Source organism: Hyperolius riggenbachi, chromosome 11, assembly GCF_040937935.1.
Source record: "Hyperolius riggenbachi isolate aHypRig1 chromosome 11, aHypRig1.pri, whole genome shotgun sequence".
NCBI lineage: Eukaryota > Metazoa > Chordata > Amphibia > Anura > Hyperoliidae > Hyperolius > Hyperolius riggenbachi.
In genome coordinates this window covers 102,916,842-102,929,498 of record NC_090656.1, presented here as the reverse complement: position 1 = coordinate 102,929,498, position 12,657 = coordinate 102,916,842, and the positions used below count along the sequence as shown (strand labels likewise).

Below are 12,657 nucleotides of genomic sequence, written 5' to 3'. Positions count from 1 at the left end.
AAAGTCCAATGAGCACCTTTAGGCTTTACAGGGGTGCTTACAATTTAGCACCCCCCAAAATGTCAGGACAGTAAACACACCCCACAAATGACCCCATTTTGGAAAGTAGACCCTTCAAGGTATTCAGAGAGGGGCATGGTGAGTCCGTGGCAGATTTCATTTTTTTTTTGTCACAAGTTAGAAGAAATGGAAACTTTTTTTTTTTTGTCACAAAGTGTCATTTTCCGCTTACTTGTGACAAAAAATAATATCTTCTATGAACTCACCATGCCTCTCAGTGAATACTTTGGGATGTCTTCTTTCCAAAATGGGGTCATTTGGGGGGTATTTATACTATCCTGGAATTCTAGCCTCTCATGAAACATGACAGGGGGTCAGAAAAGTCATAGATGCTTGAAAATGGGAAAATTCACTTTTTGCACCATAGTTTGTAAACGCTATAACTTTTACCCAAACCAATAAATATACGCTGAATGGGGTTTTTTTTTATCAAAAACATGTTTGTCCACATTTTTCGCGCTGCATGTATACAGAAATTTTACTTTATTTGAAAACTGTCAGCACAGAAAGTTAAAAAAATCATTTTTTTGCCAAAATTCATGTCTTTTTTGCTGAATATAATAAAAAGTAAAAATCGCAGGAGCAATCAAATAGCACCAAAAGAAAGCTTTATTAGTGACAAGAAAAGGAGCCAAAATTCATTTAGGTGGTAGGTTGTATGAGCGAGCAATAAACCGTGAAAGCTGCAGTGGTCTGAATAGAAAAAAAGTGGCCGGTCCTTAAGGGGTAGAAAGCCCTAGGTCCTTAAGTGGTTAAACATGTAAAGAAGGTCAAAGTTTTGCAACAAACTTACACTGCAAATTAACACACATCAAACTATTGTCAACACATGTATACTATAGTTGTACTCACAACAAACCTTTTGTGTGAGGCAGGGCTTCTCGTTGCACGCTGCGTGAGTTTTGTGCACCTATAACAGCAATGCTATAGTCCGCGGCTCATGCACAGGTAATTCGGGGATAGTGCAATCTATTTTATCCTGCTGCCCCCGATGACGAAATGCATAGGGCGGAGCTAGGACGCACGCAACTCGATCTGAAGGAAACTTTACTGCCGCTGGGAGACGTATATAGACTGGAGTGTCAGTAAAGGGCCCCATACACCTAACGATTTTTCCTGCCGATATGCAGCAGATTCGATCACTGTGATCAAATCTGCTGTGAAATGGTTGCGCAAATGCAAACAATTTACATCCGAAATCAATCGTTCCAATCGATTCCCGGCGTTCTCGATCTCCGGCGGGTCGGGAGTGCATCGATAGCGGCGTTCAAATGCCCGACGACCCACGCAATACATCGGTAATACATTACCTGCTCCGGCCGGCGCGTGTCCCCGCTGTCACCGATGTTTTCTCCACTGGGTTCCGTGTTCTGGTCCGGCTGGCTTCACTTCCTGTCCTGGCAGGAAGTTTAAACAGTAGAGCGCCCTCTACTGTTTCAACTTCCCCGGACAGAAAAAAGTGAAGCCAGCCGGACCGGAACGCGGAACCCAGTGGAGAAGAAGACATCGATGACAGCGGGAACACGCCGGCTGGAGCAGGTAATGTATAGCAGGCGGGGGGGTCGGCAGCACCACCACAGATTGTGATCAGTTTCATGCTGAAATCGATTCACAATCTTTTTGCAGTAAAGGCAGCCATACGATCCCTCTCTGATCAGATTCAATCAGAGAGGGATCTATCTGTTGGTTGATTCTGATGGCAAATCAACCAGTGTATGGCCACCTTAACCTCCCTGGCGGTTTATTTATTTTGCCAGGGAGGCTGCAATGTGGTTTTTTTTTAATAAAAAAAAAAATATTTCATGCAGCCAACTAAAAGTTGGCTGCATGAAAGCCCACTAGAGGGCGCTCCTGAACCGTACTTTCGATCACCTCCGGCAATCGAAAGTAACAAGATAGGCCGCAATGAGCGGCCTATCTTGTTTCGCTTTCCTCGTCGCCATGGCGACGAGCGGAGTGACGTCATGGACGTCAGTCGACGTCCTGACGTCAGAGCCGCCCGATCCAGCCCCTAGCGCTGGCCGGAACTGTTTGTTCCGGCTGCGCTGGGCTCGGGCGGCTGGGGGGACCCTCTTTCGCCGCTGCACGCGGCGGATCGCCGCGGAGCGGCGGCGATCGGGCAGCACACGCGGCTGGCAAAGTGCCAGCTGCGTGTGCTGCTTTTTTCAGAACTAAAATCGGCCCAGCAGGGCCTGAGCGGCGACCTCCGGCGGCATACCCCGAGCTCAGCTCGGGATTACCGCCAAGGAGGTTAAGAGATATCTTGTCATATGATGTGGACAAGTGTGCATTGTGTACTTAGCATTGTAGCAGGGTTTAAAAAGTCTTAATAAATTATTTTAAGCTATGAAAGTTCTTATTGGTCTCAGGATAATCCTGGTTGTGGCAATTCCTGTCTATGTATGCAGTTATTGAAGTCTCCTGTGGGTGAGCAGGCACTTGGGGGAGGGGGGGGGGGGTAACTAGCTCCTATCCTATCTCTTGGGTGATGGCAATTTTATCAGCTGTGTGTTCAAATACTAAGGGTGCACGTTGTGCGTATGTTACACCCTATGTTGTTTGTTTTCTTTTTACATGTCTCATCGGACCTATATGAGGAGCGAAATCTAAAAACCCTTGTGTATCTAAATTACGTGGAGAGCAGCAGGATAAAATAGATTGCTGTAACTGCCTTTTACAAGAGGACACTGCTTGCAGCTTTTGAAGAAAATCAAGTACTCTGAGCATTGAGCGCAGATATATATATTGTGTGTTTTTAATTTGGGGATCCTGACTCCAAATTACCGTACTTCTCCCTCAAATTGCTATGGCTTAAAGGGGGGGATAGTAATTAACGCCACCTGGAATTTAACTGGCAGAAGGATGAGCCGTCATTCCGCTCACCCTGTGCAAAAGTGACTGGGCGGCAAAGTGCCATATACTCCTTTTGTGCAGTGTAATAGCAGTGGCAAAGGTGTGTGCATTACTTTGTATCACAGCAGGGCTGGGGAATGGGGAACATTTTTAGCCAGACAACAAGGACTTTTTGGACTACAGAGATACTAGTAGGAGGGACAATTTCTATACACTGCACTTCATTTGGAATTATTATACATAACCAGAACAGTGAAGTATGGACAGGATAACGTTTAGTGAGTCAGGTCCATATTCTAATGACAAAGTGCATAAGTCAGATAAATGGACAGGGATGCAGGACACTAAGGTGACAATTCCAAGCTTTATTTCTCCATCACTTGGTTAAAAGCACATCACAGACATATACAGGGCAACAGTGAGGGTACAAACAGGGACCTGGCGGCTGATTTGTGATAGGATCTGCTTCATCAGAGGCCTTATAGCAAAGTGACTCTGCATGAGACCTCTGATGAAGTAGGATTTGCCATAAAATGTCTGTCAGGCCACTGTTTGTACTCTCACTGTTGTCCTATATATGTTTGTGATGTTTGTGATATGTTTTTTTCCCAATGGATGCATGAATAAAGCTTGGTCATATTCACTCATCACTAGTTATAATTTTTATATTGTCATGTGCAAAGTGTAAAATAAGATTCAAGATGGTGGCATATTGAAATTTTTATGTTTTTTTTATTTTTTATTTGAGAATTCTGAAAGTCTTTTTTTTTCAGTTGAACACAAAAATTACACTCATTGAACTGATGTTACCTCACGTGTTTATTCAACTTCAAAATAATTACAAGAAATAATTAGAAGAAAAAAAAAGCATGAATAGGGTCGAAAGTGAAAATTTAGAGAATTTCTGTAGATCAGAAGCTTTATGTTCGTGAAAAGAGTGACATTTTTGCTGAGTTTTAGGAGTAATTCCAAGATGTTCCACAGCCCATCACTGCGACGTGTGAGACTAGCTTTTGCTTTGTATGTTTACTGTGAAAAGCTAAAATGGTTGTGTGGAGCAAGAGCTGTCTGAGAAATAGAGACCAGTTCTCCCATATGCCTCTTGTTAAGAGAGCTTAGAAATTAGAATCCAGTTCATTACCAGCATTTCCTCAGAATGTCTAAGGAGATATTCCCCCAATTTGTATTACACACACACACACACACACACACACACACACACACACACACACACACACACACACACACACACACACACACACACACACACACACACACACACACACACACACACACACACACACACACACACACACACACACACACACACACACACACACACACACACACACACACACACACACACACACACACACACACACACACACTTTTTTTCCTTTTAGGCTGGTTTCACAGTGGGACGTTAAAGTCCCACGTTACAGCAGCCAGTAACACAGCCTAACTCACAGCACTGTAAAATCAATGTGCTGATTACAGTGCACACGTTGCGTTAGGGAATAACGCTGCACGTTAAATGAAAATGCAGCATGCTCTACGTTATACCCCTATAGAGCTGCGTTAGATTGTTTGCACACGCTCAGTGACTAGCCACATGGCTAATTAATTATCACTGCACTGTGGTGAATCGTGGTGGGACTCGTAGTGTTGTCCGGATCATGAACGAATTCATTTGATCCGGATCTTTTTTTGTGAGTCGAATAATCCGGATCATCACAATGAAAGATTCGGTTCACAGTGGATGTCTGTCTGGAAGAAACAGCAACATACAGAATGTACAGTGCAGGGAAAGTTGTGTCCTGCTAGTCATTTCACCCCCAGTCTCTTTCCCTAGTAAAATCATTCAAATGATTCGGTTCAAAGATCCGGATCTTTTCAATGATCCGATTCAAATGATCTGAATCCTTAAAAAGATCCGGACTTCCTATCACTATCCTGGAGCTGCTGCTTTGAGAGCCACATAACGTGGCTCAATCTGACGTCCAACTTCAACACCACCATGCGTTGCGTTAGGGGCACGTTATACGACCATAACGTCCCCTAAAATGCTACGTCTTGGTGGGAAAGAGGCCTTAGATAAATTTGCCATTAGAGACTGGGATAATTTTTTTATTATTTTTATATTTACTTGAATAAGTGGCATAGACAGCATGCCAGCATAGTTTCTCTGCTAAAAGTGGCTGATTAGGATTGGAGCTCGATTATTCGGGTCTGCTGAAATGCTCTACAGTGGATTGCCCATGCCTAATTACGTATGGCTGGGAAAAAGTTGCAAGGGAGGTGAGGGTTTTAAACATGGTGCTGGCCTCCTGCTCTCCTTATCATCTGATGACAGCGGAACTCAAAAATGGTCAGGAAGGAGATGGGCGGCACCTTTATCCATCTCTACCCTCTGGGTTATTAAACAGCATATTTGTGATTTCAGGGTAACCCATTGCTTGGGCCCTGTATGTAAGTTCTTATTTTAGCTACTTGTTTGCTTTAACCTATGAGGAAATAATTAACAGTTTGTACTTAGCATATGTGCTTGTTTTATGTCCAATTGAAACGATTTCTGCCTGGCTTTTCCCTGGGATCCAGCGTTTACAACAAGGGACCTTTATCTTGGAACTTACAGAGCGTGACCTTTTGTTTGATTGATTTCACATTGTGAAGTTACACCCTTATAATGTGGGTCGTTTCTGTCTGGTAAGCCTTTATCGTTATTGTTGGTGATGGGTGTGACACCTTGTATGCTTAAAAATTCTGCACGGTGCAATGCTATGGGATGCTGGTTTGCGGTGTTTGAATTATCTAGACCTGCGCTGACCTTTGAGTTCAAATAATGTATATACAGAAGCTTTGTCTTGGTCACAAATACTTGTCTTGTTTATAACTGTCTTTATTACTTTTTTTTTTTTACTTCTGCAGCCAAGTTTCTGTCATTTTGAATATAACCAAACATTTTTTTCTTGTTGATTTACTTTCACACAACCTACCATACACCATTCAATTCCTGGATAAGTTGATCCCAACTTCCTGATTGACAAGTCTCAAAAAAAAATTACAATCAAATATCTTGAACAGACAACCCCCCCCCCCCCCCCAAAAAAAAAAAATTGCAGTAAAATTGCAGTAAAATTGTTCTGGTAGTAACACGTGTGGCCACCTTAAAGGACCTCTGTCGCGAAAACCTTAACATTTAAAATACATGTTAACCTTTACAAATAAGAAGTACATTTCTTCCAGAGTAAAATGAGCCATAAATTACTTCTCTCCTATATTGCTGTCACTTACAGTAAGTAGTAGAAATCTGACATTACCGACAGATTTTGGACCAGCCCATCTTCTAATGGGGGAGTTCTCAGGGTTTTCTTTATTTTTAAAAGCACTTAGTGAATGGTAGTTGCTCTGTTGAACTGCCAAAAAAGTGTGCAGCGAACAGGGAGGCTGACCAGCATCAATGTATAAATCTTTTTCAGGGAATGTCTTTATAAAGAATAAAGGCCATGCTGAGAATCCCCCGTGAAGAGATGGACTAACCGAAAACCTGTCGGTAATGTCAGATTTCTACTACCTACTGTAAGTGACAGCAATATAGGAGAGAAGTAAATTATGGCTCATTTTACTCTGGAAGAAATGTACTTATTACTGTATTTGTATGTGTTTTCAATTTTAAGATTTTTGCAACAGTTCCTCTTTAAAGATTTCCTTTAACTTCCTCCTCACTAAAAACTTTAAAGTTCTCTGTAAAATGCTTTGTTGCTTTTCTGATATTGGCAAAGTGTTTATGAATGCTTACATTAGGATACTATGCTAATATTCTTAATTTCCTTTCAGAGCCAAAAAATTGCAACTTCAAATACAACATCAAGTCCACAAGAGCTGACAACTTCAGAATTTCAACAAGACAAGATTTGTGACTCCCATAATGTAAGCATATGCCACATCACCACAAGTCCTGATCCGTAACTACAGCTTTGCTGAACCTCTAGGCTCTACAAATTGATAACTTATCTACAAAATCTTTTTGCCATCACTATCCTGTTGTATTTTTTGGTCAAACTTCAATTCAGCATCTTGGTTTGCTTTTGTTAAGGTGCAAATAAACTGTGAATGTCATAAAAATGTAAGCACTCTCTAGGTTTCTACTATGATTATCCTGCCTTGTGTTCCAAATTATACCTTTGCAAAATCAATTTTTTTGCAAGTGTCTATAAGATGAGATGTACTTTGTGCTTAGGATTCATTTTTGGTTAGGTCCCTGACAACTCCAGAATTATGTAGCTTGTTAAATGGTTTTATTTTAAAACAGGTGGAAGTACTCTCTTGATTTCGACATCCATGTTGCAGATCTGACTGTTGACTTTTGGACGTTTTCTCAGAAACTCATATAAGCTAACTGCAAGATTTACAGTAACAAAAACAAAAAAAAAACAATCAAGACAATATTTCCACTAGTTTTAAAGGGACTCCGAGCAGTGCAGAAACTATGGAAAGATGCATATCATTTTAAAGCTCTCTTTCTCCTCTTTCCAATCATATATAAACCGCTGCCCTACGCCTTTTAGTTTTCGCTATTTTCGCGATTGAAATTGCCGCGACTGTGATTTCAATCGCGAAAATAAAGAAAACTAAAAAGCGTAGGGCAACAATTTAGGTGTCGCCAGAAAGAGGAGAAAGAGAGCTTTAAAATGATATCCATCAAGCCATAGTTACATTGTATTACACAGGCCGACTTTTTCTGCTGAATGGAGCTGCTGACACTGGGGAAAGTGTCGTCCTGAGTAATACAATATAACTATGGCTTGATGGATATCATTTTAAAGCTCTCTTTCTCCTCTTTCTGGCGACACCTAAATCGTCACTCTACGCCTTTTAGTTTTCTTTATTTTTGCGATTGAAATCGCAGCCGCGGCAATTTCAATCGCGAAAATAGCGAAAACTAAAAGACGTAGGGCGGCGGTTTATATATCATTGGAAAGAGGAGAAAGAGAGCTTTAAAATGATATGCATCTTTCCATAGTTTCTGCACTGCTCGGAGTCCCTTTAAGACTGCTTGAAAAAACATTTTGAACCATGGTAAGCAAAAAGGTAGTTCTTGTCCTTCTCTGGGCTGAGTTTTGTTAAAACTATTGAGAAATCTACATTTCATACTGTATATATAACTTGCTCATTGCTGGGTTAAAGCTGATCTGCAATTACATGTACAACAGGTACCCTCACACCATCACCACTCCACACAACACTGAGGAGTTGTGCCCCAGAGGCCTGGCCTCCTGCAGTCACTCCTGGGAGGAAATGTGGCACACATACCATTCATCATCACATGAAATTGGATTTGCAAGCCACTGCATAATTGCAAAAAAAAATAAAGAGCTCTCAGTCCAGCTAGGTATCTGCAAAGCCAGTTATCCACCAATGGCACAATATAGAGTGTGAAGTATCTCTTCAAGATATTTTCCTTTATGCTTTATTAGCAATGCAACAGAGACTACATAGTTTGATGAGCATAAGGATTTGGATGTTAGTCAAGCACTTGATAAAGGACACATATGTGAAACCTTGCAATAGTTGGACTATGCAGTCTGTTGCATTGCTAATCTTGTAACGATTGGGGTAAAGTTGCTCGGTAGGTTAACTTGCAGTATGGGGTCGCTCTGGAAGGCAGCATGAAGCTTTGGAAAGAAATTGGTCTTGCCTGCCACTCAACTTTCCTAAGGGGTGACCGGGTTTATTGCAAACAGTCGGGGTTCTGTTGATACCGTCCGTCACTGGGACATCAAGGGACGAGCAGCCCCAGGGCGTGTGGTCTAAGCAAGCATGATTCTTCACCAGCACACCCCGCAAAGGATGATGGGCTGTCACCCCTAGTGGGTGGAGGACTACTTTGCTGCCTGGTGCTCACCAGGTCACAACCCCTAGAACTACCGCACCAGTGACGGGAAGAACAGAGGGTACCTGATGGGATGGGGGGGGGGGTCTTGAGCAGCGCAGACCATTGAGCAATTGGGCCAGGACAGGCTAGCTGGACAGGAAGGCCTAACCACTAGGGATCCCAGGAAGGATGCAGATAGGAGGAGTTCCCAGGAGGGGAACAGACTGACAGGATAATCCAGGGAAGGGAGCTGACTGGGTGGCTCCCAGGAGGGAAGCGGACAGGCAGGGAGAATCCCAGGTAAGGAGCTGACAGCTAGGATACCAGGAGGGGTATTGACTGACTGGGGAAGTCCCGGAGATGCTTGACAGTTGGCGTACCTCAGGGAAGGGAGCTAACAAGCTAGGAACCCAGGTGGGGGATGGACAAGCTGGAGGAATTCCCCTGTTAGCTGCAGTAGACATGAGAGTTTCCAGAATGGAACTGGCAAGCTGAAGAAAACCCCAGGACACTGTAGATGACTGGAGAGTTCCTAGAGGGAACTGGCAGACTGAGGGAACCCCAGGGTTGCTGCAGGTAACAGGAGAGTTCCCAAGAGGGTAACTGGCAGGCAAGGGTAAACCCCAGGAAGCTAAAGGTAATAGGAGGAAGTTCCCGGAGGGGAACAAGCAGACAGGGGAAAACCCCGGGAGTACAGGACAGGAAAGTGAGATTGGATACTGACAGGTGGTGCAGGATCCAGGGAAGTGACTGACAGCATAGGCAACCAGGGAACTACGGATAGCAGACAGTTATTAAGGGATCCTAGGTAGGCAATGCAGGTTCTGGATAGCAGACAGGCAGAAATAGCAAAGGGATAGCCAAAGGGGATCCTGGAAGGGAGATCCTAGTCGAAAAGGGTATCCAGGGGGCTTGGAGGGGTAGAGCGGCATGGAGATGCCGTGATTATGACCATGGATGCAACAGCATCTAAGGAGGGAGAGTGCAGGGTTCAAATGCATAAGAAAAAACAATATAGCCAATGATTTTATCTTCAGTACCTGAAGATAGCAGAGGTGCTTCTGGACAGTATAGCCACCACCACACCTGCATTGTGTCTTAAAATCCTCTGAGACCTACTGACAGGTCAAATGGCAGCATTATCGGTTCATCCCCCATCTCTCTGTCACATCTGGTATTCCTCTTCTACTCTACTGAAATCTCCTCAATCCAATTATGTCTCTCATAGCATAAAACCATCCACATTCAATGGTTATAGAAACAATAATACTCACATGTCCATACTAGCCTAAAGTTTTATCCTATGGGCTCTGCCCTGTATCATGGCCTCTTGATGAAACTCCTGCTTTCAAGTGTCCGACTGCTGCGTGGCAGCACAAGGATCTCCTCTCAAATAAGATAGAAACATGGCTGAAGACATATTCAACCAAAATGATCAAAGGACTTTGGCAGGGACTTATGCTGGAACTAAAGGATGGAGAAAGGACCGGGAAGGCTCTATGAAATTCAGAGCTTTCCCATTGCTTAGGTAAGAATCAAACTCATGTTTTGTGCTGCTTCACATTTACTTTAAAGCCTTGTGTATAAAAACAGTGATTTATTACAAAGAAAGATAAATAAAAGCCGTCACGGTATGGGCAAAGTACACTTTTACCCAGTGTTATTTTTTTAATATGGACACTATTGTAGATGTAAATGCAAATGTAAAAGAAAGGGATACATTTTTGAATTGACAGTGTGGCACAGTAATGTCTACAGAAACACTTTTATGAACACAATGATTAATAAATTAGAAGTTGATTTTTTATATATGTTATGGCCAGAACCCGAAGTGTGGCCACTTCGGGTTCTGGCCGGTCAATGTGCGAACTGGCTGCTGCACTGCGGCCAATGTTAGAAATGGAGTGTTCCCCTGTGAAGATGAATGTGTTTTCTGTCCGTCTCTGGCCAAATGTAGCAAAACTTACTTAATTTAATGAAATGAAGCTATCTCTCCTCCTTCAGCTATCTCTCCTCCCCCTGCCTCTCTCTCTCTCTCTCTCTCTCCTATGGGCGCTGTGTCCCCCCAGAGTAGTTAGTGGTTGCAGGGAAGCAGAGCGGGCAGGCTGCAGACATCGCTTCTGCCAGCACCCGCTCTGCAGGGATGGCAGGATTACCTGCCGCGACGAACGACTCTGGGGAACACATGTCTCCCCCCCATCCCCACCCGGCTGCTAGTATTAGGGAGGAGAGGAGGCAGGGGGGAGGACAGAGAACGGAAGCCGCCGGCTTCATTTCATTAAATTAAGTAAGTTTTGCTACATTTGGCCAGAGACGGCCAGAAAACACATTAATCTTCACAGGGGAACATTCCATTTCTAACATTAGCCGCAGCGCAGCGGCCAGTTCGCACATTGACCGGCCAGAACCCGAAGTTGCCGGCCAGAACACGAAGTGGCCACACTTCGGGTTCTGGCCGTATAATATACAATAACCAGACAGTGGTAAGGTTTTTAATGAACAGTGGCAAATTGTTTGTCCATCTTCAAATAATTATGCAGTCAGTCAAGAGGACTAACCATGAATTGCACATCCATGGTTCAAAATGTACGAAGCAATTTTCAGATAATTCCTTATTGTACATCTCCTTTTGTCTACCCTTCAAAAGCAGATCTTGTCAATCGCTCCATAATTTTATCACTCCTCAAGTTTCTATCATAGATGCACTTCAGGAAAGATAAATACGTCAAATGCCAAAACGTCCATGTAGCCCAAACCACCATCACATTTGATTAAGCACATGAAATGATGATAGATTTGGGTGTAAATCCATCTATCTTGGTTTATAATGTATGTTTTGTTTTAAAGGGTACATTATACTCTTAAGTTGATGTCCCTGTATTTAATACGGTGTACTGTGTACATCTTAATAATATGTATATAATGCTGTCATGTTATGAATCACTTGAATTTGTATATAGAATTTGTATATTATATCTTATGTATGATATGTTTTTTTTTTTTTTTTACTTACTCTAGACTGTAAACTTGGGGGCAGGGATTTCCATTACAAATGTTTCAATCAATGTCATTCTGTAGATTAGCCTTTGAATTGTCTGTTATGTAATTTTGAGAGGCTGAGCTGTGGTTTTATAGAAAAAAATGTGCAAACAGGCATTGAAGGGAAGTAATTCTTTCCTTCATGTTAAAGGTGGAGAAGGGGAATTTTTGGTCCACAGCAGTGATGTCCAACTGAAGTCCTCAAATGCCGAACCCAAGCCAGTGTTTAGGATGGCCAGAGACATTGAGAAATGTGTTCTACTTAATGAACCACACCTTTCAGACCCATCAATTAGTTTGAGTTGTGCCAAAAATGTGTGCGGACCTTGGCCCTTGAGGACTGGAGTTGGACATCCCTGGTCTACAGCCAAGGATACGTACTATGGATGATATAACTTAAACAACAAGATTATGCCAAATAATTGATATTTCATACTCAAGTCCTACGTATATTTCCTACTTTTTGAATCTTAAAGGATGCCAGCTAGGTGCCAACTATATTTTCCTAATCTTCCTCCACCCAATTTGGAGCCATACTTTACCGATTATGGCACAAAGGGGTTCAGTCATTAATGCAATTCCATGCCAACCGAGAAAAAGCGACATCATAATGGTTGTGATGGGAAGGTACCAAAGTGACACCAATAGATAATGAAACCCATCACTATCTAGCAAAGATAAATACATACTATTTGTGATAACATTTTACGTTATATTGATATAGTCACATTGTGATCTTATCCCTTTGAAATAATAGAAAGACTCCTGAATGTATGCCAGGTTCTGTGTTTTAGAAATGTGCATGTAATTAAAATTTTACACAATTTCCA

General features: G+C 42.5%; 1 protein-coding gene across 4 annotated transcripts in view; it reads left to right on the top strand.

Moving 5' to 3' along the window:
• Positions 1 to 7,176, top strand: part of LUZP2 (leucine zipper protein 2) — a 917,784-nt gene extending 910,608 nt beyond the window's left edge. For all 4 annotated transcript variants that reach the window (XM_068259736.1, XM_068259737.1, XM_068259740.1 and 1 more), the window contains one exon: positions 6,751 to 7,176. In XM_068259736.1, coding sequence (XP_068115837.1) covers positions 6,751 to 6,882 — 132 coding nt within the window. In that variant the 3' untranslated portion in view covers positions 6,883 to 7,176. The remainder of the gene's footprint in view (positions 1 to 6,750) is intronic.
• Positions 7,177 to 12,657: the final 5,481 nt, after the last annotated feature.